This window comes from Hoplias malabaricus, chromosome Y, assembly GCF_029633855.1.
Source record: "Hoplias malabaricus isolate fHopMal1 chromosome Y, fHopMal1.hap1, whole genome shotgun sequence".
Lineage (NCBI taxonomy): Eukaryota > Metazoa > Chordata > Actinopteri > Characiformes > Erythrinidae > Hoplias > Hoplias malabaricus.
In genome coordinates this window covers 68,888,785-68,916,348 of record NC_089820.1, presented here as the reverse complement: position 1 = coordinate 68,916,348, position 27,564 = coordinate 68,888,785, and the positions used below count along the sequence as shown (strand labels likewise).

At 42.8% G+C, this 27,564-nt stretch overlaps 1 protein-coding gene across 1 annotated transcript in view; it reads right to left on the bottom strand.

Annotated features, from left to right (window-relative positions):
• Nucleotides 1-2,207: 2,207 nt before the first annotated feature.
• The window catches only part of LOC136677595 (PC3-like endoprotease variant B), an 89,245-nt gene continuing 63,888 nt past the window's right edge, over nucleotides 2,208-27,564 (bottom strand). The window contains 8 exon segments of the mRNA XM_066655158.1: nucleotides 2,208-2,341; nucleotides 2,738-2,902; nucleotides 4,687-4,856; nucleotides 7,839-7,856; nucleotides 7,859-7,961; nucleotides 14,303-14,488; nucleotides 15,126-15,219; nucleotides 15,369-15,479. Coding sequence (XP_066511255.1) covers nucleotides 2,258-2,341; nucleotides 2,738-2,902; nucleotides 4,687-4,856; nucleotides 7,839-7,856; nucleotides 7,859-7,961; nucleotides 14,303-14,488; nucleotides 15,126-15,219; nucleotides 15,369-15,479 — 931 coding nt within the window. The 3' untranslated portion in view covers nucleotides 2,208-2,257.

The following is a 27,564-nucleotide window of genomic DNA, read 5'->3' as shown; positions in this document are numbered from 1 at the left end:
CTCTAAACTGTCTCACCAATTGTTTGGGTTCATTGTGTTGGAAAGGATAAGTGAAAAGACCACCCCACTGAGAGAAAGAGAGCAAGTGAGACCTACACCCTGCCAAGATGTCCAGCCAATGACTGTTCGTGTGCACTGCCGTTACTTTAGTGCTAACACGCTCTCAGAAACCTTCATCGCCACTAAGTGTATTTTTTCTATTTTTCTTAAAGGCAACGTCCATGATCCTGGGGATCTACTGTTCTCACATGGTTCATTCAGAAGCTCCACATCTTTTAAGGTGGAACAGTACATTTTAGTACGAAATGGACTGTAGTGTTCATGTTGTAATTTGTACATTTTTATTTTATGTTTGAATTCCCACAGAAACTCATTTGTAACCTGAGCTGTTTATTTCTGTAGCACTTTCACTCTGCGTTTACTTCCATGAAGTTAGTGGTGAGTTTGTTTCTCCTTAAGCAAAGTATGACAGCAAAAATAAGTCAGGAATGGAACAACAACATCTCTTTTCATGCTTTTCAACATTCAGAGATCTCTCCACCCTCCAGATGCCTTCATGTGCTGTTTCTTGGACGTGGCTCAGCCAGTGACGCATGGAAAGAAAAGCCGTGCCATTTCAGACCAAGACCCTTCATTTTTTCCCCAATTTACAGAGCTAGGGCTATGTGCAAACACCAGAGTATTTTCCAATGTACAAATTTCCAAGGTGCAAATCAGTTAACTGACCAGAGAGCTAGCAAATGATGAGGAAATATCATCTGAATTTTTGTTTAAAATCGTGAACATCGCCTTTCATTTAATTTACAGAACTGTTCCAGACTCCAAAAACAACACAAAATGATCAGCAGAAAACAACGGAAACTGCAAAACAATTTAAATCCACAAATTCAACTTCAGCCGTGTGTGTGTGTGTGTGTGTGTGTGTGTAATTATGTAACATACCTGATGTGTTTTTTTGGTAGTGTCCTATGTGTGTGCTCCACAGCTCATTTGCAGCTGGATTACAGCCAGATGTTCTGAGACATCACTGAGTTATGGCACCCTAGCGACATGTGACACTCTTTTTAACTGAAACACTAATCTTACAGCAGAGATAAAGTAGTTCAGTGCACAGAGAAAAAAAACACACTGTATACTGAGGAACAGGCCATTTTTAGAAAATAATGGTGGTGCTCCAGGGAGTGTGGCTGCTGGATCCAGGAGCATCTTTGATCACTCTCTGGTTGGAGTTTGGTGGGTTCTCACTGTGTCTGTGTAGGTTTCCTCCAGGGGCTCTGGTTTCCATACACAGTCCAAAACACGTTGGTAAATGCACTGTCTGTGTGAAATTGTCCATAGCCGTGACTGGGTGAGTCTGTGATGCCCTGCAATGGACTGGCACTCTGATGAGGGCATGTGCCTTGCACTCAGGCTCCAAGAACATTGCTACCCTGATGATGTTAACAAATGAATGAATGAATAAATGTAAAAATGCTTATTCGTCATTATTACCTGTCTATGCTTTCCATGCTCTATGTTTGCTCTGTTAACACTCTCTGTTCTTACTGCCTGCCCTGAAGACGTGAAACCCTTGATAGTCCTAGCTTCAGTGTGAATGGGAGAATGTGCTTGTTATATTTTGACTAAGGTACTTAAAGGAACACTATATGATTTGGTATATTGCTCCTGGGCTCCCCCTACTGTTACAGAGTGTAATTCAGAGTGCATTTTACAGCAATTCCTAAATTCAAGGAGAAGGAGGAGGGAGAGGGGATGGTTTCCTACCCTCCTTGAAACATAGTGTTACACAGTGTAGTTTCTGCAATGCCGAACCAGGAATAGTCAAAACAGAAGCTTTATTCTCTTTATTTATAGCTCAGAAGCTGTACAAATAAAGTAAAAATTCTACTTATTGCTCCTTTAATGTTTAAACCTTACATCAATATATATTTTTTAATTTGCAAGAAGTTAATAGCAAAGTAAGCTCTGTTGATATAGACCCTTAAATGTATGAAGTGTCCTTTAATTCATACAAAAAGAGTGAATTTAAAAATACTGAGCACTTTGCATTGTGGTGCCTCCACGCTGCTGTGTAATGTACAAATTTAGTAAGTAAAGTAAAGCTCAGGTTTAAGTGAAAGAAGTGAGGTCTTGAGGACTTCAGTGTTACTGCACTTTTACAGTTTATTAATTTCTATTAAATAAAAATGAAGTGGGTCTTTATCCTCATTTTACAGTGGGCTCCAGGAATAGTCTCTCAGTGAAACAGCAACCGGTATCACCCCATATCTTTCCTCGTCGCCGATGACCTTTTTATTCTTTGGACATGTGCTGAGACCTGGCGCGGAACTCGGACTCCAACCTGAGAAAACAAATCAACAGGTTTACGCTTGGGATGGAAACAGAAGGAAAAACTGTTTCAGATTAAACACTTAGAGCAACAGTTCAACAAAATAAACATATAAAACATGTCAAATGTAGCCATTACTGTATGCCACTGTATGACATTGTTGTCTATGACTGCAATCCACCATTCAGGATGAAGCTGTTACAGAAGATGAATGAATGAATAAAAAATGAATGACAATGGACACAACAGAAGATCATATCGCCCTCTATACTTCCTGTAGTGTATTACAATGAGTCAGAATGACAGCCTGGATCATGCGGACATTAAATAGTTCTTTTGTTTCCAGCAGCATGTTTTCTAAGCCTTACAAATTAATCACACACACACACACACCCTTTGAAGCCGTACCTGTTGGAAGTTAACTTGAGTTAGTGTATTGTTTTGGTCCATCTTCACTGAGTTTCTCAGAGTATTCCACAGCTTGTGAAGGTGAGATTCGATACTCTTTCCATCAGTATTATCCAGGTCCTTCAAGCTGAAATCTGCACTGGACAAATCCTGTGTCTCTGGTTTCTGAAGGTAAAAGCAAGGTACATGGTTTTTTTTTAGCCCTGATTCTCAGTCTAGCTGAGTCTGAGTCTGAATCTGTGACTGTTGGCCTGTAGTCTGCAGATTTGAGTATTGTGTAATTGGCAGAGACTATAAATATTTGCCTCCCAATTGAGTATCAGACTACTCTGAAAATATTATCAATGTAATTTCTGATTATTTAAAAAGTTGTTTAATTTTTTTGGCCTCAATGTTGAACGTGTGCTGCTATTGCAGTGGTTCCCGAACCTTTCTGCAGCGCCCCCCCCCCAAGCCTGATTCATTTGTCTAGCTGGGTGTGCCAATATCCACTGAAAGCGAATATATGAAACCATAAGCTGACTTATAACTTAAATTTCCCATTCCACCTTAATTGGTGCAGCAGCTACATTCCGATCACTTAAGGTGGAACAAAATTCAAATCTTAGACCACATCTGAATCACACTTAGTGTAACCTCAAACAGGTTCTGCAACTGACCTTCATCTTCTTCTGTGGTGTTTACAGACCCTGCTGACTGCCCCACTCATGACCCAAAGGTGTATTCCTCATGATTTCTTTTTTTGTCAGCATTAATGGTGACACAAAAAAGACAGAAGCAACTTGCTGTACATCTTCTTGTATCTATCTATATCTCCTATATAATAGTGTATAACTGACTATGACTTGTGTACTCAGAGTACAACACACCATTTATTGTATCTGCTACAAAAAAACAATAATAAAAAATAAAACAGGACCCTCTGGAGCTTGAGTTTATAAAAGCCCACTGCCAAGTGTTATCTAGAGGGGCACAAATCCCCAGCATTGGGCTGTGGAGCAATTTGATCCAACATCCTAACCCCAGCCAACAACTCTGGGACCTGTTGGAGTTGTGATCCAGAAATAATCGTCCAAAATCCGTACCTGACCTCACTAAGGGTCATGAGGCTGACTGCCATTAAATCCTCACCGAAATGTTCCAGTTTTGAGTTTAAATATTCTCAGAAGAGCAGAGACTGTTGTGGCTACAAGTGAATGCCCTTTATTTCTGAGGACGTGTGGCACGAGGAGGTTTTGGCTGTACATTGTCTATAAGAAGTTTAGTAAAGTTTTAAATCTATACTTCTGCTGAGTGTATTACCTTTCACAGACATTTCTGTATCAGAGAACTCAGATCATAGATCAGATCAGGTGTGTGTGTGTGTGTGTGTGTGTATTTCATGGCTGTAATAAAACTCCTCCACCATCCTCCAGCTGACTGAGACTCTGTGTCTCTCACTCTGATCAATGCAGATTTGTTCAGAGGAAATTGAAATCCATAGGAAATTAGGCAGCCATCAATGAATTATTGGATCTGAGTGTGTGTGTGTGTGTGTGTGTGTATGTGTGAGTACGAGACACAGGATTCTCTACAGGTCACCGGGACCAGTGCCAAGTGTGGGCTACAGGGGTAACGCCCTATTTTTCTGGGCTTTGTTGCAGGGGAACTGGGTTCTTTGGAGTGATGGAGCTCTATCCAATACTTTTGGGATGAGTTGGAGTGGTGTTTGTGATCCAGAACTAATCTTTCAAAATCTGCTCCTCACCTCACTAATGTTTATGTGGCTAAATGCAATTAAATCCTCACAGCAATGTTCCAGTATTAATGAAAAGCTTTTAGGTCCTCGGCTGTAACTCTATGAGCCAGTTCTAAACCGTGTTTGTGTACATCTCTGCATTGTTGATTGAGTGGCATATTCTTTTTCTGGATGAGTGTGTGTGTGTGTGTGTGTGTGTGTGTGTGTGTACCTCTCTGTGTTGTTTGAGGGGTATATCCTCTGCTCTGATCTGGTTTTCCTGCTCAAGTTTGAAAGCGTAGTGGATGAGATCATGCGGTGGGAAACGATTCCTCACACTGACTCTCTCAGGAGGGAGAGTATGGAACTTGCCCAGAGAGATAAACCCACTAAGAGGAGCATCTGAGAGAGAGAGAGAGAGAGAGAGAGAGAGAGAGAGAGAGAGGGAGAGAGAGAGAGAGAGAGAGAAAGAGAGAGAGAGAGAGAGGAGAGAGAGAGAGAGAGAGAGAGAGAGAAAGAGAAAAAGAGAGAGAGAGAAAGGGAGAGAGAGAAAGGGAGAGAGAGGGAGGGAGAGAGAGGGAGGGAGAGAGAGAGAGAGGGAGAGAGAGAGAGAGAGAGAGAGAGAGAGAGAGAGAGAGAGAGAGAGAAAGAGAAAAAGAGAGAGAGAGAAAGGGAGAGAGAGAAAGGGAGAGAGAGGGAGGGGAGAGAGAGGGAGGGAGAGAGAGAGAGAGGGAGAGAGAGAGAATTTTTCATCGTTGTCTGTATAATCTTGCACAATGATAGCCTCAGTCATGTTTGATAAAAGTTACACCAATGTCAATTTTACTCCAGACTTTGATGAAAAGCAATTACTAAAAGTTAGTAAAAAGTTTAAATCTTTGTAAATCAATTATAAATGTGTGTGACCCATATTTCTACTAGATTTCACCTGAGAACTGGAACTGTTCAGTCAAATTGTCCCAGTGATCATGTCTGCTGAGTCAGTCATATACAGACCCCATACACTTCTAATATCCCACCATCAACGATCATCTACTTGTTTCCATGCCATAAGAATGTTTAAAAGGAACACTATGAAGTATTCATACCTTACAATTACAGCTTCAAAATCATTGTGATGCTTCACTGAGCTGTAATGGGGAGAATAGAGCCTCTGTCATGGCTAAACTGGGCTTAGCACTGCAGAAACTGCACTCTGTGACTTCTGAGGGAGGGTAGGAAACCACCTCCTACCTCCCTCCTCCCTGCTCTACCCTTGGCTGTAAAAGAGAATTACACTCTGCAACTCTAGGGGAGCCCAGGAGAAAAAATACCAAATCTTACCTAGTGATCCTTTAATGAATCGGACGACGAGTTTGTTTGTTATTCAGTGTGGTCAGATCTGCACTCCCTTTAATGCAGCTTGAATGATATTGAATAGTTGTTTATGAATCTGTCATAGCAGATCCTAAACATGAGTACATGAGTGAGGGAGGGAGTGAGTGAGTGAGTGAGTGAGTGAGTGAGGGAGTGAGTGAGTGAGTGATGGAGTAAGGTAGTGAGTGAGCGAGTGAATGCGTTAGTTAGTGAGGGAGTGAGTGAATGAGGCAGTGAGTGAGCGAGTGAATGCGTTAGTTAGTGAGGGGAGTGAGTGAATGAGGCAGTGAGGGAGAGAGTGAGTTAGTGAAGGAGTGAGTGAGTGAGTTAGTGAGGGAGGGATGGAGTGAGTGAGAGAGAGAGTTAGTGAGGGAGTGAGTGAATGAGGGAGTGAGGGAGGGAGGGAGTGAATGAGAGAGTGAGTGAGTGAGTGAGTGAGTGAGTGAGTGATGGAGTAAGAGAGTGAGTGAGTGAGTGACAGAGTAAGTGAGTGAGTGAGTGATTTAGTGAGGGAGGGAGTGAATGAGGGAGTGAGGGAGAGTGAGTGAGTGAGTGAGTGAGTGAGTGTGTGAGGGAGTGCGTGAGGGAGTGAGTGAGTTAGTAAGGGAGTGAGTGAATGAGGGAGTGAGTGAATGAGAGAGTGAGTGAGTGAGTGATGGAGTAAGAGAGTGAGTGAGTGAGTGAGTGAGTGAGTGTGTGAGGGAGTGCGTGAGGGAGTGAGTGAGTTAGTAAGGGAGTGAGTGAATGAGGGAGTGAGTGAATGAGAGAGTGAGTGAGTGAGTGATGGAGTAAGAGAGTGAGTGAGTGACAGAGTAAGTGAGTGAGTGAGTGATTTAGTGAGGGAGGGAGGGAGTGAGTGATGGAGTAAGGAAGTGAGTGAGTGTGTGAGCGAGTGAGTGAGTGATGGAGTAAGGAAGTGAGTGAGTGTGTGAGCGAGTGAGTGAGTGTGACACACTCTATCAGATTGGAGTAAGATAATGAGTTCCAAACCAGTTCCATGAGGAGCTATGAAAATATAATTAGGAATTATGCGTGTATAATGTTTTTTATCTAATATATCTAAGCTCACTTGTCTGTTAGTGCCAGTAAAGTACATTAAGCTTAACTTATCTGTTTAGGAGGTGCTGAGAGGAGGAACGGGGTGTGCAATGAAAACAGAGAGAGAGAGAGGGAGCGAGAGAGAGAGTAAATACCAACAGCCTACAAGGCAGCGTAGTGCAAGGGCCAAGAACCTTATCAAGCGGAGAAAGGAGGAGAGAGAACAAGAGCACAAGAAACTGAGAAAGAGGAGAAAGAGACAGTCAGAGAAAGTGAGACCAGCTAAACTCAGTTAAGGAACAGGTTGGTGGTGTTAGGGGGCCACAGTCCTCTCCTTGGCCGCTTTGTCCAGATTTAATTGCTTTCTTTCTTTCTTTCTTTCTTTTCTTTTTTTTTTTTTTAAATGAGTGTGCAACGAAGAAAAAAAAGCCAAGACAACAAGCTCTGAAAGTGCAGCTTGCTCTAATGGAGAGAGAGAGAGAGAAAGAAAGAGAGAGAGAGAGAGAGAGAGAGAGAGAGAGAGAGAGAGAGAGAGAGGAGAGAGAGAGAGAGAGAGAGTAATAGTGAATGGAGGCATTCAGCTGGAGACGGCAGCTAAATTGCAGCAGACAATGATGCACATCCAACACTTAGAAATTGAGAGGTAATTGCTCCTCAACAGGGGGGGGAGAAACAGAAAGAAAAAAAGAGAGAGAGAGAGAAAGAGAGAGAGAGAGAGAGAGAGAGAGAGAGAGAAAGAGACAGAGAGAGAGAGAGAGAGAGAGAGAGAGATTGGGGGGGGGGGGGTATCAGTAAAGGGGATGGAGTAAAATGGGTTCAAGATTGAAAGAAGAAATGGTGATAGTGTGAGTGTGAAGCAAAGTGTGTGTGTGTGTGTGTGTGTGGTCCAGACATATCAAGACCACAATCTGTGTACACCCTCACATCGTGGAAAATTATTCTGTCCCCAAAATGTAAACTATTAAATAAAATATGTGTTATATGTGTTACCGTGGTTAGTTGTGTGTTGCTGTAGGTGCCATAGAGTGTGAGTGTGATGCTGATTATGGCTCCAGCTGCTTCTTCGCTGTCGTTTCGTCTACAGCCAGCAGCCGTCCCTTTATGATCCTTTACCTGCACACACACACACACACACACACACACACACACACTGAGACAATATAGTCAAACGTTTGTGAACACCTTCTCATCTGACATTTCTTCTGAAAGTGTGTTCGGTTGCTGCTGTGAGGCTTTATTTTCATTCAGTCAGGACAGCAGCAGCATGGTCAGTTACTGGGGTTGGACAATTAATTCTGGAACACAAACAAACTTTACTGAACACTGTAGAATGGAGAGGGTTCTAGACATGTTTGGTTTAACATGGCAGAATAGAGAGTGTTCTAGACGTGTTTGGTTAAAGAAGGCAGAATAGAGAGAGTTCTAGACATGTTTTGCAACAGAATGGAGAGGGTTCTAGGTGTGTTTGGTTTAACACTGCAGGATAAAGTGGGTTCTAGATATGTTTGATTTAACACGGCAGAATAGAGAGGGGTTCTATATGTGTTTGGTTTAACATGGCAGAACAGAGAGAGTTCTAGACGTGTTTGGTTTAACACGGCAGTAGAGAGAGGGTTCTATATGTGTTTGGTTTAACAGGCAAGATAGAAAAGTTTCTAGATGTGTTTGGTTTAACACAGCAGAATAGAGAGAGTTCTAGACATGTTTGGTTTAACAGGCAGGATAGAGAGAGTTCTAGATGTGTTTGGTTTAACACGGCAGAACAGAGAGAGTTCTAGATGTGTTTGGTTTAACATGGCAGGTTAGAGAGGGTTCTAGACGTGTTTGGTTTAACAGGCAGGATAGAAAGAGAGTTTTAGACGTGTTTGGTTTAACAAGGCAGAACAGAGAGAGTTCTAGACGTGTTTGGTTTAACAGGCAGGATAGAGAGGGTTCTAGATGTGTTTGGTTTAACACGGCAGAACAGAGAGAGTTCTAGACGTGTTTGGTTTAAGAGACAGGATAGAGAGGGTTCTAGATGTGTTTGGTTTAACACGGCAGAACAGAGAGAATTCTAGATGTGTTTGGTTTAACATGGCAGGATAAAGAAGGTTCTAGATGTGTTTGGTTTAACAGGCAGGATAGAGAGGGTTCTAGATGTGTTTGGTTTAACATGGCAGGTTAGAGAGGGTTCTAGATGTATTTGGTTTAACAGGCAAGATAGAGAAGGTTCTAGATGTGTTTGGTTTAACAGGCAGGATAGAAAAGGTTCTAGATGTGTTTGGTTTAACAAGACAGAATAAAGAGAGTTCTAGGCGTGTTTGGTTTAACATGGCAGAACAGAGAGAGTTCTAGATGTGTTTGGTTTAACATGGCAGGATAAAGAAGGTTCTAGATGTGTTTGGATTAACAGGCAGAATAGAGAGGGTTCTATATGTGTTTGGTTTAATACTGCAGGATAGAGAGGGTTCTAGATGTGTTTGGTTTAACATGGCAGGTTAGAAAGGGTTCTAGATGTGTTTGGTTTAACAGGCAGGATAGAAAAGGTTCTAGATGTGTTTGGTTTAACAGGCAGGATAGAAAAGGTTCTAGATGTGTTTGGTTTAACAGGCAGGATAGAAAAGGTTCTAGATGTGCTTGGTTTAACAAGACAGAATAGAGAGAGTTCTAGATGTGTTTGGATTAACAGGCAGAATAGAGAGAGTTCTAGACGTGTTTGGTTTAACATGGCAGGTTAGAGAGGGTTCTAGATGTGTTTGGTTTAACATGGCAGGTTAGAGAGGGTTCTAGATGTGTTTGGTTTAACATGGCAGGATAAAGAAGGTTCTAGATGTGTTTGGTTTAACAGGCAGGATAGAAAAGGTTCTAGATGTGCTTGGTTTAACAAGACAGAATAGAGAGAGTTCTAGATGTGTTTGGATTAACAGGCAGAATAGAGAGAGTTCTAGACGTGTTTGGTTTAACATGGCAGGTTAGAGAGGGTTCTAGATGTGTTTGGTTTAACATGGCAGGTTAGAGAGGGTTCTAGATGTGTTTGGTTTAACAGGCAGGATAGAAAAGGTTCTAGATGTGTTTGGTTTAACAGGCAGGATAGAAAACGTTCTAGATGTGCTTGGTTTAACAGGCAGGATAGAAAAGGTTCTAGATGTGCTTGGTTTAACAAGACAGAATAGAGAGAGTTCTAGATGTGTTTGGATTAACAGGCAGAATAGAGAGAGTTCTAGACATGTTTGGTTTAACATGGCAGGTTAGAGAGGGTTCTAGATGTGTTTGGTTTAACATGGCAGGTTAGAGAGGGTTCTAGATGTGTTTGGTTTAAGATGGCAGGATAAAGAAGGTTCTAGATGTGTTTGGTTTAACAGGCAGGATAGAAAAGGTTCTAGATGTGCTTGGTTTAACAAGACAGAATAGAGAGAGTTCTAGATGTGTTTGGATTAACAGGCAGAATAGAGAGAGTTCTAGACGTGTTTGGTTTAACATGGCAGGTTAGAGAGGGTTCTAGATGTGTTTGGTTTAACATGGCAGGATAAAGAAGGTTCTAGATGTGTTTGGATTAACAGGCAGGATAGAGAGGGTTCTAGATGTGTTTGGTTTAACAAGACAGAATAGAGAGAGTTCTAGATGTGTTTGGATTAACAGGCAGAATAGAGAGAGTTCTAGACGTGTTTGGTTTAACATGGCAGGTTAGAGAGGGTTCTAGATGTGTTTGGTTTAACAGGCAGGATAGAAAAGGTTCTAGATGTGTTTGGTTTAACAGGCAGGATAGAAAAGGTTCTAGATATGCTTGGTTTAACAAGACAGAATAGAGAGAGTTCTAGATGTGTTTGGATTAACAGGCAGAATAGAGAGAGTTCTAGACGTGTTTGGTTTAACATGGCAGGTTAGAGAGGGTTCTAGATGTGTTTGGTTTAACATGGCAGGATAAAGAAGGTTCTAGATGTGTTTGGATTAATAGGCAGGATAGAAAAGGTTCTAGATGTGTTTGGTTTAACAGGCAGGATACAGAGATTCTTGGTCAGAGTATAATGTCCCACAGAGGAGGGCAGCATCGATTTGTTGTTGGTAAATAAACTGTTGGACACCACCAGCAGTGGATCAATAGTGTTTGTAGCATCACCAGGAGAAGTCTCTCTCTCTCTCTCTCTCTCTCTCTCTCTCTCTCTCTCTCTCTCTCTCTCTCTCTCTCTCTATCCTCACTTCACATCAGAGTCAGTAACTTCCCTTAACAGCACACATCTGCAAAATTAAATTTAGTCTTCATTGCACCCACTTTCTTTTCTATTCGCTGCTGAACGTCTCTCAAAAAACAAACCACTAAGAAACTCCACCAAATACAACAGGACACTTGATCTCACTTTATATAGAGCATCTAAAATATCTGTGTTATTACACATTAACAATAGATGTAACAACCATCTAGCGGCTGTGAGGTATGATGTCACATGCCCTAATACATTCAAATATATTCATAAGACCCCTGTAGACCAACACCTTGTTATTAGGTATTGTTTGTTTGTTGTTTATTTTATTGACTTTATTAAGTCTTACCCTCTGTTTTATACTTGTGCCAAGCAAATAGGCATTTGTGCCCATTGTAAATGTATTTAATAAGTATTATGAAATCCAGATACCTAAGAAATGCCACCCCAAAATGGAGGGAACATCAACATTCGTAGAAGGACAGAAAACTGTGGCAGGACCAGCAATATGACGGTGACAGACACACACACACACAGAGAGAGAGAGAGAGAGAGAGAGAGAGAGAGAGAGAGAGAGAGAGAGAGAGAGAGAGAGAGAGACTCTGTGCCAGTGCTCATGCTGTGTGTACATATGTAGGACAGCAGGGGACTATGTGTGACACTGGCTTCAGGCCAAAATCCCTGGATCATTCATTCACTACACAACTACCATACACTCTCCAATATAGACACACTACACCAATAAACAATCACAAATCCACAGTAAAAAAAACACTACTCTTCATGATTTCACTGAATTATAACATTCATTCCTTCATTGTCATTGGGCGCAAGGCAGGAATACACCCTGGAGGGGATGCCAGTCCTTCATAGGGCGACACACATTCACTCACACACTCACGCCTATGGACACATTTGAGTCTCCAATCCACCTACCAACGTGTGTTTATGTAGTGTGGGAGGAAACCGGAGCACCAGGAGGAAAGCCACACAGACACAGGGAGAACACACCACACTCCTCACAGACAGTCACCCGGAGGAAAGCCACACAGACACAGAGAGAACGCACCACACTCCTCACAGACAGTCACCCGGAGGAAACCCACGCAGACACAGGGAGAACACACCACACTCCTCACCGACAGTCACCCGGAGGAAACCCATACAGACACAGGGAGAACACACCACACTCCTCACAGACAGTCACCCAGAGGAAACCCACACAGACATAGGGAGAACACACCACACTCCTCACAGACAGTCACCCGGAGGAAACCCACGCAGACACAGGGAGAACACACCACACTCCTCACAGACAGTCACCCAGAGGAAACCCACGCAGACACAGGGAGAACACACCACACTCCTCACAGACAGTCACCCAGAGGAAACCCACGGAGACACAGGGAGAACACACCACACTCCTCACCGACAGTCACCCAGAGGAAACCCACACAGACACAGGGAGAACACACCACACTCCTCACAGACAGTCACCCAGAGGAAACCCACGCAGACACAGGGAGAACACACCACACTCCTCACCGACAGTCACCCAGAGGAAACCCACGCAGACACAGGGAGAACACACCACACTCCTCACAGACAGTCACCCAGAGGAAACCCACGGAGACACAGGGAGAACACACCACACTCCTCACAGACAGTCACCCGGAGGAAACCCACGCAGACACAGGGAGACCACACCACACTCCTCACAGACAGTCACCTGGAGGAAACCCACGCAGACACAGGGAGAACACACCACACTCCTCACAGACAGTCACCCGGAAGAAACCCACACAGACACAGGGAGACCACACCACACTCCTCACAGACAGTCACCCAGAGGAAACCCACGCAGACACAGGGAGAACACACCACACTCCTCACAGACAGTCACCCGGAGGAAACCCACGCAGACACAGAGAGAACAGACCCACCTCACAGACCCTGGAGCTGTGACCGAGACACTACCTGCTGCTCCACTGTTTTTATTACAGCAAGAAATAATTCATATGCGGCCTGAAGGTGCCGCTGCTGCTTGAAGCAAGAACCAAGATGAGGATGTTGCTCTATTCCTGCTCCATAGGGGGGTAATGGTGACTTATTTTTGCTGTAGAAGAAACTGACTCTAAACTGAGCACTAACTGCATGAAAGCAAACACAGAGCGAGAGTGCTACAAAACTAAATAGCTCGAGTTACACATGAGTTTCTGTGGGAATTCAAACAGTGAATAAACACTTACAGACGAGTTTAACTCCAGCCACCTACAAGCAGCAGTCATTTCTTTCCTCTCAGACACACTGTAGAATAATGTAGTGTATTATTTGTAGAATACAGTGGTTGTTTTGTGTGTGTCAGACAGTTGGAGGCTGGTGTTTGGCATGAATGTGTGTTTGTGTGTGTGTGTGTGTGTGTGTGTATATGTGTGTGGGCAGGGCCCTGACTTGTGTGTGATCAGTGTTTATTATGTGTGATGATCATTTCTGAGGCAGGTTTGAGGTTTTGATTTTCTTTTGTCCATGTACATGTGCATTGTTTGTGAATGTGTAAATGTGTGTGTGTGTGTGTGTGTTTGTCTGTTAATGACTCTGCTGCTTGTGCTTTTACAGACGGTGTGTAATTGGCCACAAAGGAGACAGTAATTCTGTAGGAGATGGTGTATACGTGTGTGTGTGTGTGTGTGAGCGTGTGCACGCGAGTCTTTCATCTTCAAAGCCAGCTTGCAATCATTCTTTTCTCATATCTTTCTTTCTGTTTTTGTCTTCCTCCTAAACCGAGCGTAATCTATCTATTAATTAATGTGCAATGCTCAAATGCCCAAATGTTTGTAGACACCCTTCTAATGAGTAATTGCAGATATTTCAAGGTTTACCCACTGTGAACATCTTTACAGGAAATTATGCAACAACATTAAACACTGTGGACCACCAACACATGATCCTAAGGTCAATGTGCTCAATGCCAAGTGTAATCTGGACGTGTGTAAAAGCTCCAGCACTGGCGACATTTTCTAGACTGATGGAGCTCCATCCAGTACCTTCCAAAAGAGTCGGAGTGGAGCTTGTGATCCAGCACCAGACCTCATGAGTGTTTTTGTGGCTGAATGCAGTCAAGTCTTCAAAGCATTGTTCTAATGTCCAATGTAATTACAATTGGACTCTCTCTATAAGAGTAGATGCAGTTACTCTGTTAATGCTCTTAATATCTGACAACATGCTGGATGAGAAGTGTGTATGTGGATGTGTGTCTGTGTGGGTTTGAAATCATACGTTTACTTTCCATGTTCCTTGTGGATCTTCCCCCCAGTTCTGAACAGTCATCAGTGTCCACTTCTTAAGTCCAGCCATCGAATTGTCATTCTTCCGAGTGTCCAACAGAACTGAAAGTGTTTGGACTGGAGACACCAGCTCCACTCTCAGATCGCCACGACACACGCTGCTCACATCCAGTGTCACCTGTGTGAGTAAATGTGTGTGTGTGTTTGTTGTAAAAAACAGCAGTTAATTCATTAACTCACTAGTGTTAATATATTAATCAACAACAATTTCCAACTTCGCATTTGATTTGCATTACAGTGTTTTATCAGCATTGAACACAGCATTCAGGTTTATATTTACATTGAGATGAACTGGAAAATATGCAGCAAGGGTAGGAATGAAATGTGTGTGTGGAGGTGTATATGTGGGAGTTGTAGAGTGTGTTTATTTGTGTGTGTGTTCAGTGTAGGAGGATGATTGACAGGACCTTAGGCCTCATTTAGCACAAAGTGGTGTGATCAAATCTGCGCATACTTATGAAACATGCACGCGCACACACACACACATACACATACACATACACACACACACACACACACCTGTACATAATTACATGCAACACCCCAACTTTTCCTCCCCCGCTGTCGTACATTTCAGCATAAAATCTGTGTATGAATATAATATATAAAGCTTTAAAATCACAAAAGACAAAGTTCTGAAAGTCCAGAACCACAGTGATATACTGAAATGAATGTCCATAAATATGTAGACAGTCCTCCATTTGAATGGAGACACGTGGTGTAACTGTAGTTAATATATTGTGAATGTGACTCACCTGTACGTGCTCCAGTGTATTAATCGCGTTGTGATTCCCCCTGCAGGCACCTGACTGAACTGCCACACTCACCTCTCCTCCAGAGGGAAGGGTCCTGAAGCAGGGATTTAACATTTTGATACACAAACACACACGAACACACACACACACACACACACACACACACACACACACACACACACACACACATACACATACACATACACACACACACACACACACACACACACACAAACAACCTACCTTGCAGGCCAAAGAGTCACTGTCTGAACACACATTCTCTGATCAGGGATGGACTGAAAGTTCACTGCCTTCTGCACCATTACAGCAGCATCCATCAGACCAAACCCATACCTACAGACAGAGAAGAGAGGTATTATTTTATTGTTTATGAATCCTGTCAAACACAATCTCACTGTACCACCGCTCAGTCTCTGAGACTTTACCACTGTCAAGTCTCGCATGCCTCTGAAGCCCATGCTTAGAATTAGGCATGGTGACTAATAATAATAATAATAAAAATAATAATGGTCCCTGTTTTTAGATGCTCCTTATTCTCTAAACATTTTTCAGCTAAATGCTAGCCAATCACGTCCTGTGTTACCGGATATGACAGAATTTGGCATTAGTGTTCTGCTCCAAGTGTGTTGAACCGTCCAATGAGTAATAGAGTTTCTTTTGAAGAAAAGTTTATATTAAATTTGGGGTTTAATTATCGCTTTACATTTGTCTTACATTCACAGTAACTTTCAGATATGTATGTACCTCAGCAGAGGTGTGTGTGTGTGTGTGTGCGATGATAGGTCTCTGGCATTGTGCTCCCTATGTAGAGACTGAGATCATGATGGTGATGATGATGATGGTGATGAAGATGATGATGGTGCTCCTCTGCCACAATCACACTCTATTCTCGTTTACAGCAGTAATTACACACTGAACTGATTCACACACACTGGACAAATCAGACTCTATTATTCACACACTCGGCTAAAGAGCTACACACACACACAGACACACACATGGAGTCATGACTTCGGTTATAAACACACACACACACACACACACACACAGAGAGAGAGAGAGAGAGAGAGAGAGAGAGAGAGAGAGAGAGAGAGAGAGGCTGAGGTGTGGTGATAAATGCCAGAACTGCTGTGTGAAAGAGTGGTGATTAGTCTGGAATAAGACCCTCATGGCTTCTTAGCTGCACCAGATCAAAAAAAAAAAAAAAAAAAAAAAACACTGTAAAGGAGCACAGGAAACTCTCACACACTTGTTTTCATCTGAAACACTGATACCTTCGCTCCTGGACCAGTGCTTCTGGAACGTGTTCTTGGATAACTGTTCCCAAATCAGTGTTCCATATTAAGCGTTTGTGCATTGGAGCTTTCCCAAGATCAGTGATTCTGGATCAGTGTTTGATATTTCTTCCTGGTTTCAAGTTCTTGGATGAGTTTTCAGGCACTGGTGTGAGATCAGAATCAGAGAATAATGATCCTGAAACATGATTCCAGGTCCTGGCTCATTCCTGAATCAGTGTTACTATAGCTTCTGGATCTTTGTTCATTTATCGGTGTTTCGTGATCAATTTTGCAAAATCAGTGTGTCGCCCAGTCCTTCACAGGGAGACACACATTCACACATTCACTCAAACACTCACACCTATGGACACTTTTGAGTCGCCTTCCTCCGGGAAGAAACCGGAGCACCCGGAGGAAACCCACGCAGACAAAGGGAGAACACACCACACTCCTCACAGTCAGTCACCCAGAGGAAACCCACGCAGACACAGGGAGAACACACCACACTCCTCACAGACAGTCACCTGGAGGAAACCCACGCAGACACAAGGAGAACACACCACACTCCTCACAGACAGTCACCCGGAGAAAACCCACGCAGACACAGGGAGAACACACCACACTCCTCACAGACAGTCACCTGGAGGAAACCCACGCAGACACAGGGAGAACACACCACACTCCTCACAGACAGTCACCTGGAGCAGGACCCACCGTGCCACTCTTCTGTATAAATGAATTTATATTTTTCCCTTGAGTTGAATTTTTCAATGCCCTGGGAGACTGGGTTAAGTAACCAGAGTTTTCCAAAGAGCTCTTGAGATGATATGGTTATATTTACTGCAGTAGCATCTGAGGGCTTGAAGGTCACATTCATTCAGGTGTTGTTTCCAGCCTTGCCTTACACAAAATGACATTTCTCTGGATATGTATGAATCCTTTTCACAATATTATGTCCAGCTGATGGTGAAAGGCATAAATCCTTTGCAGTCTTTTGCAGAGAAATGTACTTTTTGAACTGTTTGATAATCCTCTCACCAGGTTCTGCACAATGTAAATGGCCATGGCCACTCTTCGCTTGTAAAGACTGAGCCATTGTTGGATGCTCCTTTTAAACATTTTATATTCACCAGCTTATTGTGGAATATTCTATAAACTTTTTCATTCTTATTTTGCCTTTGTCCCAGCTCTTCTGGGGCGTGTGGTTGCCAACAATTTCTATATTTTTTTATATTGACAAATTACAGTCATGTTCGTGAGTGAAATTTTATACTTTTTTCAGTTGAATGAAGCTTCAAGACAAACAATAAATCAAAGATTATTGTTTTTACAACATTTTACAAAATTAAAAAATATATTCTGTTTGTATTTCTTTGTTTCCTTCTTTGCTTCTCTGTCCCTCACTCATTCTCAGCAGGTCTGTACAAACCGGATTCCAAAAAAGTTGGGACACTAAACAAATTGTGAATAAAAACTGAAGGCAATGATGTGGAGATGGCAAATGTCAATATTTTATTCGTAATAGAACATAGATAACAGATCAAAAGTTTGATCTGAGTAAATGTAACATTTTAAAGGAAAAATATGTTGATTCAAAATTTCAGTGTCAACAAATCCCAAAAAAGTTGGCACAAGTAGCAATAAGTGGCTGGAAAAAGGAAATTGAGCATATAACGAACAGCTGGAAGACCAATTAACACTAATTAGGTCAATTGACAACATGATTGTGTATAAAAAGAGCTTCTCAGAGTGTCAGTGTCTCTCTGAAGCCAAGATGGTAAGAGAATCACCAATTCCACCATTGTTGTGCAGAAAGATAGCGCAACGATACCAGAATGGTGTTACCCAGCGTACAATAGCAAAGACTTTTAAGTTATCATCATCAACCGTGCATAACATCATCAAAAGATTCAGAGAATCTGGAACAATTGCTGTGCGTAAGCGTCAAGGCCGTAAAACTCTACTGGATGCTCGTGATCTCCGGGCCCTTAAACGTCACTGCACCTCAAACAGGAATGCCACTGTCAAGGAAATAACAGAATGGGCTCAGGAATACTTCCAGAAAGCATTGTCAGTGAACACAATCCACCGTGGCCAGCTGAAACTCTACAGTGCAAAGAGGAAGCCATTTCTAAGGAAGCTCCACAAACTCAGACGTTTGCACTGGGCCAGGGGTCTTTTAAAATGGAGTGTGGCAAAATGGAAGACTGTTCTGTGGTCAGATGAGTCACGATTTGAAGTGCTTTATGGAACACTGGGACGCCATGTCATCGGGACCAGAGAGGACAAGGATAACCCAAGTTGTGCTTGTGACATGGGCAGCTTGCATGTCTGGAAAGGCACCATTAATGCAGAGAACTATGTTCAGGTTCTAGAACAACCTATGCTCCCATCTAGACGTCATCTCTTTCAGGGAAGAGCCTGCATTTTTCAACAAGATAATGCCAGACCACATTCTGCAGCAATCACAACATCATGGTTACGTAGGAGAAGGATCCGGGTACTGAAATGGCAGCCTGCAGTCCAGATCTTTCACCTGTAGAGAACATTTGGCGCATCATAAAGAGGAAGGTGCAACAAAGAAGGCCCAAAACAATTGAACAGTTAGAGGCCTGTATTAGACATGAATGGGAGAGCATTCCTATTTCTAAACTTGAGAAACTGGTCTCCTCTGTCCCCATACGTCTGAGTGTTGTAAGAAGAAGGGGGGATGCCACACAGTGGTAAAAAATGGCCTTGTCCAAGCTTTTGTGTGATTTGTTGGTGCCATGAAATTTTGAAACAACATATTTTTCCCTTAAAATGATACATTCTCTCAGTTTAAACTTTTGATCTGTGATTTGTGTTCTATTCTGAATAAAAGATTAGATGTTGGCACCTCCACATCATTGCATTCAGTTTTTATTCACAATTTGTTTAGTGTCCCAACTTTTTTGGAATCCGGTTTGTATATGACCCTTCTCCCACTGACCTCCATCACATTCACAAGAATCATACATGCCATCTGCTTGCAGAGGAGAGTAATGTGTGTGTGTGTGTGTGTGCATGTCTGAGGGAGATAAACATTACTGCGTACGATGACAATGATGGTTGCTTGTTACAAAGCTAACTCACATGTGGTAGCCACATAGAATCAAACCAAATACATCGGACACCTTAGCACTGCTAGCGACATCTTAGCTACCACATGAAATACCATAGCAACCACTTGGAACACCCAGCGCCCACTCAGCCAATACTCCATAGTGACCACCTTAGTGACCACTTTAGTGGCCACACAGCAACTGCCAAGCAATGTTTATCAATTAATAACCTGTATAGCAGTGTTTTAAGATTGTTTATGGCACAATATCCTGTAATCTGTTCTCCATGCACAAAACTTTATTAATGGGATGCATTACAAACTGACTCATAAATTAAAGCTCACAGTTTTCAATCAGGTCCTTTATCTCCTGTTTACAGAAGCAGATTATCAGTGTCACTGGCATTGAGTCCTGCAGGAAAAAAGCACAGAATCTAAAGCCTGGTGTCAAACGTGCGTAATTAGTTATATTAAGTCATTAAGGAATGAGGGTAATTACACACACACAGACACACACACACACACACACAGAGCCTGGGAAGTGATAAAAACCTGATATAAAATTAACAAACTATCTGATTATTTAAGGACTTCATATAAAAATAATTTTTAAGAGACAACGCAATATCAAAATGTTCAAGACCCTGGTGTGTGTGTGTGTGTGTGTTTATTAAATGGTGCAGTAGTAAAATTCTCACTTTCTACTCTTCTGGGAAGTCTTTATGACAGAAATCTGTACATTGTTGAGAGGATTTGATTGCGGTCACTTAAACCACCATAAGTGAGCTCGGGTGCCGATGGTGGATAATTTGTTGTGGGACAAATTCCTTCCAAAAATATTGTGAGGAACTCCATCTCTCTAGAGAACACAGTTCCACTGCTCCACAGCTCAGTGCTGAGGCCATTATACCCCTCTACCCCGCACTATGTAATCGCATGATGACTTACTCAAGCTCATGTATGGCTGCTCCAGAGTAAGCTTTCCAAAAAGTGCATTTGGGAAATGCTGCACTATCAAATCAATAAGATTTCTTATTCTGATGAGAGAGTTCTGGGTCCTGCTGGGTGTTACGAGCCGTTAGAAAGATCAGAGACTTTTCCTGGCCTGGTCAGAGACTTATTAGGTCATTTTTCAGTTTGTGTGTGAAGTGTGTGCGAGGAAACTCGAGGGTGTTCACACTCTGTGGAAGCTAATTGTGTTGAAGTTGTAAATGAATCAGAGAAAAGCAGCAGTAAGGGAGTTTATTTATGAATTTCTTAGATTTCTATTCCCCCACAAAACATCAGAATTGCTGCTTAGCATGAATTATGCATTAGAAGGGGCTGTGTGTGCGTGTGTGTGGTTCTGAACCCCCCACTGCAGCATGTTGCATTGCTCCACTTCCCCTCTCCCTCTGGGCATGCAACTCTGTGTCTCTTTCTCTCATTCATACACACACACACAAACAAATATACTGTCAGTCCACTTTATCAGCTGGCCTGCCAATCAAACTATACACAGTCATGCAAACACACATACACACACATGTTTGTTTCCATGCACTGAGGGCACATTACATTGATTTATATAAATTTTCTGGAGGTTTAACCAAATCATATCCCAAACTACTACTAGCCTAAGCTTTATCACACTCCTGAAAATATTTATTCACTTTCATTCATTCATTGTCTGTAGCTGCTTATTCATTAGTGGGTCCAGACCCTACCCGGAATCACTGTGCGCAAGGTGGGAACACACCCTGGAGGGGGCGCCAGTCATGTGGACCCAGAAATAACCCATTTTAAACCTTGCACTAGACCCCCACAAGATAATCATGATTAATGGTTCAGAGGCTGTGAAAAAAATAAAACGGAATAAGTATATAAACATGCACCTGTATTTTTCTGTTCTGAGAAATATATATTCATGAATCCTGAGAAGACATTATATCGTATGTATTTCTTTAAGTTTACTGTCAGCCCTGGACCCACCGTAACCCTGAAGATGTGGATGAAGAAGCGGAAGATGAGTGAATAAATGTATCTGAACGCAGTGTTAACAGTTCTTCTTTTCACATTCATGTTCTGAATTAAACCCAAAAAAAAAAAAAAAAAAAAATCAAGCTAAACGCTAATGGATTCACACGATTCAAACATTTTGGAGGTAAGAGAATCAAATCACTTTTGTTCACACTCTCTCTCTCCCACAGAGGCACTGCCCAGATAGCTCTTTAGCCCTTAATGGCCACACTCTCTGTTTGTTTTTCATCATTAACACTAGAGACTGCCTCTCAGGGCCAAAGCCAAGAGTGGTACAGCACCATGTCTTTAATTAGTTCACACACACACACACACACACACACACACACACACACACACACACACATACACACACACACCCTCTAAGCCTAGAGTACTTGGTTCAGAGAAAAACAGAGTAATAAAAAATAAAAAATAATGTATTTAATAAATGTATTAGGTTACACAAACACATACCGTTCACATTTGAATGAAGATGATGTTCTGTGTTACCCCAGCTCCAATAGCGCCTCCTCCACCTGAGGCGTGTAAAAGAGAGACATCGCTGCTCCTTCCTCCCTACCGATGTTAGGCTCTACACATGCCACAGCCCCAAGCACAGCATCAGACAATCTACATTATAAGTAATACAATAAGGACACACACTTCCCTCACACTAAGCTGTTTCTTGTTATTTATATATCTGCCGCAAAAGTATAGTTCCTGTGCAATATTTATATTTATTCTTTGTGCATTAACTACAAGCTGTGCATCACTTGTACCACTGAATTTTTAATCATAATAATTTGATATGGTTTATCTTGTATTTAATGTTTACACTTCTTTTATATCTTGTACTTATCTTGTATTATATCTTTCTGCTTACTGCTTGCTATCAATCAATTTACTGGGGATTCTGCTGCTGTCACAACTACAGTTTCCCCCGCAGAGATGATAAAAGTGTAGCTTATTTGTTCTGTTCTTTACTTACCTTACATTAACTTCACATAAGTTATCGTCAGGATGTTTAATGGTGGACAGAACGCAGCGTGGGCACTCTGACTAATGCAAACTTAAATTTTCAAATATTCTCACACAAATTCATACATTTCTCTCTCTCTCTCTCTCTCTCTCTCTCTCTGTGTGTGTGTGTGTGCTCTTTTCTTTTTCTCTGTGTTCTCCTCTTTCTCTCTCTCTCTCCCCCCTCTCTGTAAAACAGACTTATAAAAAGTGATAAATTCTCTCCGCTGCATTAACTGGGATGTAAATTGTCAGGCAATTATGTTTTAATGCCCTTTTAACAGGAAGAGTAATTGGGGCTGACATTAGAGGGGTTGATCACAGCTCTGGTCATTGAGTGTGAGTGAATGTGTGTGTGTGTGTGTGTGTGTGTGTGTGTGGCTGTGCTGGTCAGAGAGTGCTTGTGGAACAGTTCTCCACTGATCTATCCTCAGGATTTTCTATGGTCATTAACTACTGACCCACTTTTACAGAATTCAAAACAATCAAAATGTATTAATTTATTTAAAAAATCATAGACTTATATTGTCAAGTAACTGTTGACTGTTACCATGGCAATAGCTAGCTGCTGCACATTTTTACAGGTCTGTCAAAATAAAAGTTTGACATTGAGTATTGTTTACAAAAGAGAATTTAACCCCTTATTTTTTTTACCTTGTTCCAAAAAAACTAAGCACAGATATGACGACAAAAACAATTTAATAAACTGTTATGAAAATAGCTGAACTTCCTGTCTCCATTAATCACGCCTCAAACAAATGAAAATAAATAACAAATAACTTGGATTAATGGCATAATTTCTTCCAAATAAATTAGAGGTAAGAATGATAAGAATGATGGTAATTATTTAAGTTCACTTTAAAGATAGTTGGAGACAAGAATGTGAATGAAGTGTTGCGTTCAGTTCAGCTCCAAGATGTATTCTCTTTAGCCCTCTCTGTTTAGGTTTTAATGCTGTTTTTTATATATTATTACTTATAAGTATATTTGGAGTGTTTCTATTGGCCCATTCGTCATGCCGTTTTGACACAGTGTGAAGGACAGCTGCGGTGTTCAAATGATGTAGTAAATTGTAAATTGTCACAAATTGGGATATATGTTTTTCATATACACTTGTGGACACCTGGATTTCACATCTGGCTGCTGCAGACATTTCAGTAGTTTCTGCACTTAAACCAAAAGTGGTACAGAACCTAAACCTGTGATATGTATATCCATCCATTCATTCATTATCTGTAACCCTTATCCAGTTCAGGGTCGCGGTGGGTCCAGAGCCTACCTGGAATCATTGGACGCAAGGCGGGAATACGCCCTGGAAGGGGCGCCAGTCTCTCACAGGGCAACACAGACACACACACACATTTACTCACACACTCACACCTATGGAGACTACTGAGTGTCCAATCCACCTACCAACGTGTGTTTTTGGACTGTGGGAGGAAACCGGAGCGCCCGGAGGAAACCCATGCAGACACAGGGAGAACACACCACACTCCTCACATACAGTCACCCGGAGGAAACCCACGCAGACACAGGGAGAACACACCACACTCCTCACATACAGTCACCCGGAGGAAACCCACGCAGACACAGGGAGAACACATCACACTCCTCACAGACAGTCACCCGGAGGAAACCCACGCAGACACAGAGAGAACACACCACACTCCTCACAGACAGTCACCCGGAGGAAACCCACGCAGACACAGAGAGAACACACCACACTCCTCACAGACAGTCACCCGGAGGAAACCCACGCAGACACAGGGAGAACACATCAACTCCACACAGACAGTCACCCGGAGAAAACCCACGCAGACACAGGGAGAACACACCACACTCCTCACAGACAGTCACCCGGAGGAAACCCACGCAGACACAGAGAGAACACACCACACTCCTCACAGACAGTCACCCGGAGGAAACCCACGCAGACACAGGGAGAACACATCAACTCCACACAGACAGTCACCCGGAGAAAACCCACGCAGACACAGGGAGAACACACCACACTCCTCACAGACAGTCACCTGGAGGAAACCCACGCAGACACAGAGAGAACACACCACACTCCTCACAGACAGTCACCTGGAGAGGGAATCAATCCCACAACCTCCAGCAGGTGTTACTGCGACACTACCTGCTGCACCACCGACGCCTATTCAAATATATTCAAATTTTATCACATATAATGATATAAGCATATATATACATGCTAAAATTTGAATGTATATATATTCCATGAATTCTTGACAAGAATAAGCAACAAATCTTTATAAAATGCCAGTCAGAACAAACAAACAAATAAATAAATACATACTTTGAAATAACATGAAAAAATACAGTAATACACAGTTTTTTGGCCACACCACCCAGCCCTAATGTGAGGATTTGATGGCAGTCATGACAACATTAGTGAGGTCTTTCATTGATTTTCTTATGCACTGTCCACATGGATCAGCTAATTTTCAATAAAGATTTTTGCCTGTGTTTTGGCCTCCCGTCCACACCTTTAGGTCACTTTCAAGTTTTTGAAAACGCTCACTGTCTGAAACTCAAACAGCTCCTCACTCCCTCTACAGTGAAGTATATCACCCATAACCTACACTGTGCACACACAGACAGCACTAGATTTCAGATTCACACAATGTATATTGCACTGTTAAGATCTAGATTCCATAATTTCATGATGTGTGTAGTGGACTACAGAGGGAGTATGGTGTGATTTGGGATTAAACCTCTGTGTTTCTCTCATGCACTGTGGTGTTTTGATGTATTTTTCTAAGAGGTACTATGGCCCCCTACTGGACTGGCATGGAAATGCAGCCATTTTTTTATTTGTCTGGATGGGGATATTTTAAAAATAAAAAGATGCATGTGGGCGGGGCCTGAATCTCTGTTCATTTGAAATGTGTTGTTTTTAGTTCCATTACTCTAGAGATCACAGATCCACTCCACACCAATGCTGGCGTCTTTATGCTCCTCTTGCCCATACTTGGCATTGGGCATGATGACTTGCAGCTCATGTGCAGCTGCTCCAGTGCATTCCATTTCATGTTCTCTCTCTCTCACTTTCTTTCTCTTTCTCTCTCTCCGCCTGCAGAGGAAGGGGAGCCGTTTCACCAGATCAAAAATTTACGAGCAATTAAAAGGCGAACGACGTGAGGCATCCGTCAGTGGTGTGTGTGTGTGTGTGTGTGTGTGTGTGTGTGTGTGTGTGTGTGTGTGTGTGTGTGTGAGTGTGCATGCGTGTGTGTGTGTGTGTGTGTGCATGGTGTGTGGGTGGGCTAGTACTAAAACACTCCTCGTATATTTTTATGGGTGTTTTCTCTCTGTAGAGGGAAGGTTACGACCAAATCCTGTTTTATGGAGCAAGACGTGGGATGTGGGACGTTTTTCACTGGACAAGCTCAGAGGTCAGAGCCACAGACAGAGGACAGCTGCAGGTTAGATAGGGCCTAAAGATTTTGGACTCCTGCTCATCCAGGATTTTTTTGTTCTGAAATGAAGTTGTTAATCAAGAGTTATTTCCTATTTGCCGCGGAAACAGACTCGACTCAATGAAGGCATAACATTAAATGTTGGACCACAGCTGTGAGGATTCGATGGCATTCAGCCACATAACATTAGTGAGGTTAGGTACTGATTCTGGATGAAATATATTGGATGGAGGTCCTTCACACCAGAGACAACGTAGTTAGGAGAGTGGGCTTGTCTAATCCACTCTTTGGGCATGTTGACTTTAAACCCTGCAGCTGTTCCATTATCTGTGTCTTACGGTGGCCTGTATGTGCAAATATACACACAAAAATAGAAGTCCATAAAAAATGACAAATGTGTACATAAAAACGAGAAAGAGGAACAAAAACACAGAATCTCAAAAAAAAAATAAAAATAAAAAATAAAAAAGATGTGCAGACACAGAAAGGGATGGACACAAAAACACAGACATGCAGATATCATTTTTGGTGGAGGCTGGATGTTTGGGCCGAGTGTGAATGCTGTGTGGAGCTGGGTGTGATGGCTTGATGTGGGGCTGGGTTTGGATGTTGGATTTAGGGGCAGGATGCGGAGCCTGGATGTGGGGGCTGGATTTTGATGTTGGATTTAGGGGCAGGATGCGGAGCCTGGATGTGGGGGCTGGATGTGGGGCTGGATTTGGATGTTGGATATAGGGGCAGGACGCGGAGCCTGGATGTGGGGCTGGGTTTGGATGTTGGATATAGGGGCAGGACGCGGAGTCTCGATGTGGGGCTGGATTTGGATGTTGGATATAGGGGCAGGATGCGGAGCCTGGATGTGGGGGCAGGATGCGGAGCCTGGATGTGGGGGCTGGATTTTGATGTTTGATTTAGGGGCAGGATGCGGAGCCTGGATGTGGGGGCTGGATTTTGATGTTGGATTTAGGGGCAGGATGCGGAGCCTGGATGTGGGGGCTGGATTTTGATGTTTGATTTAGGGGCAGGATGCGGAGCCTGGATGTGGGGGCTGGATTTTGATGTTGGATTTAGGGGCAGGATGCGGAGCCTGGATGTGGGGGCTGGATTTTGATGTTGGATTTAGGGGCAGGATGCGGAGCCTGGATGTGGGGGCTGGATTTTGATGTTGGATTTAGGGGCAGGATGCGGAGCCTGGATGTGGGGCTGGATTTTGATGTTGGATATAGGGGCAGGACGCGGAGTCTGGATGTGGGGCTGGGTTTGGATGTTGGATATAGGGGCAGGACGCGGAGTCTGGATGTGGGGCTGGGTTTGGATGTTGGATATAGGGGCAGGACGCAGAGCCTGGATGTGGGGGCTGGATTTGGATGTTGGATTTAGGGGCAGGACACGGAGCCTGATGTGGGGGCTGGGTTTGGATGTTGGATATAGGGGCAGGACGCGGAGTCTGGATGTGGGGCTGGGTTTGGATGTTGGATTTAGGGGCAGGACACGGAGCCTGGATGTGGGGGCTGGGTTTGGATGTTGGATATAGGGGCAGGACGCGGAGTCTGGATGTGGGGCTGGGTTTGGATGTTGGATTTAGGGGCAGGACACGGAGC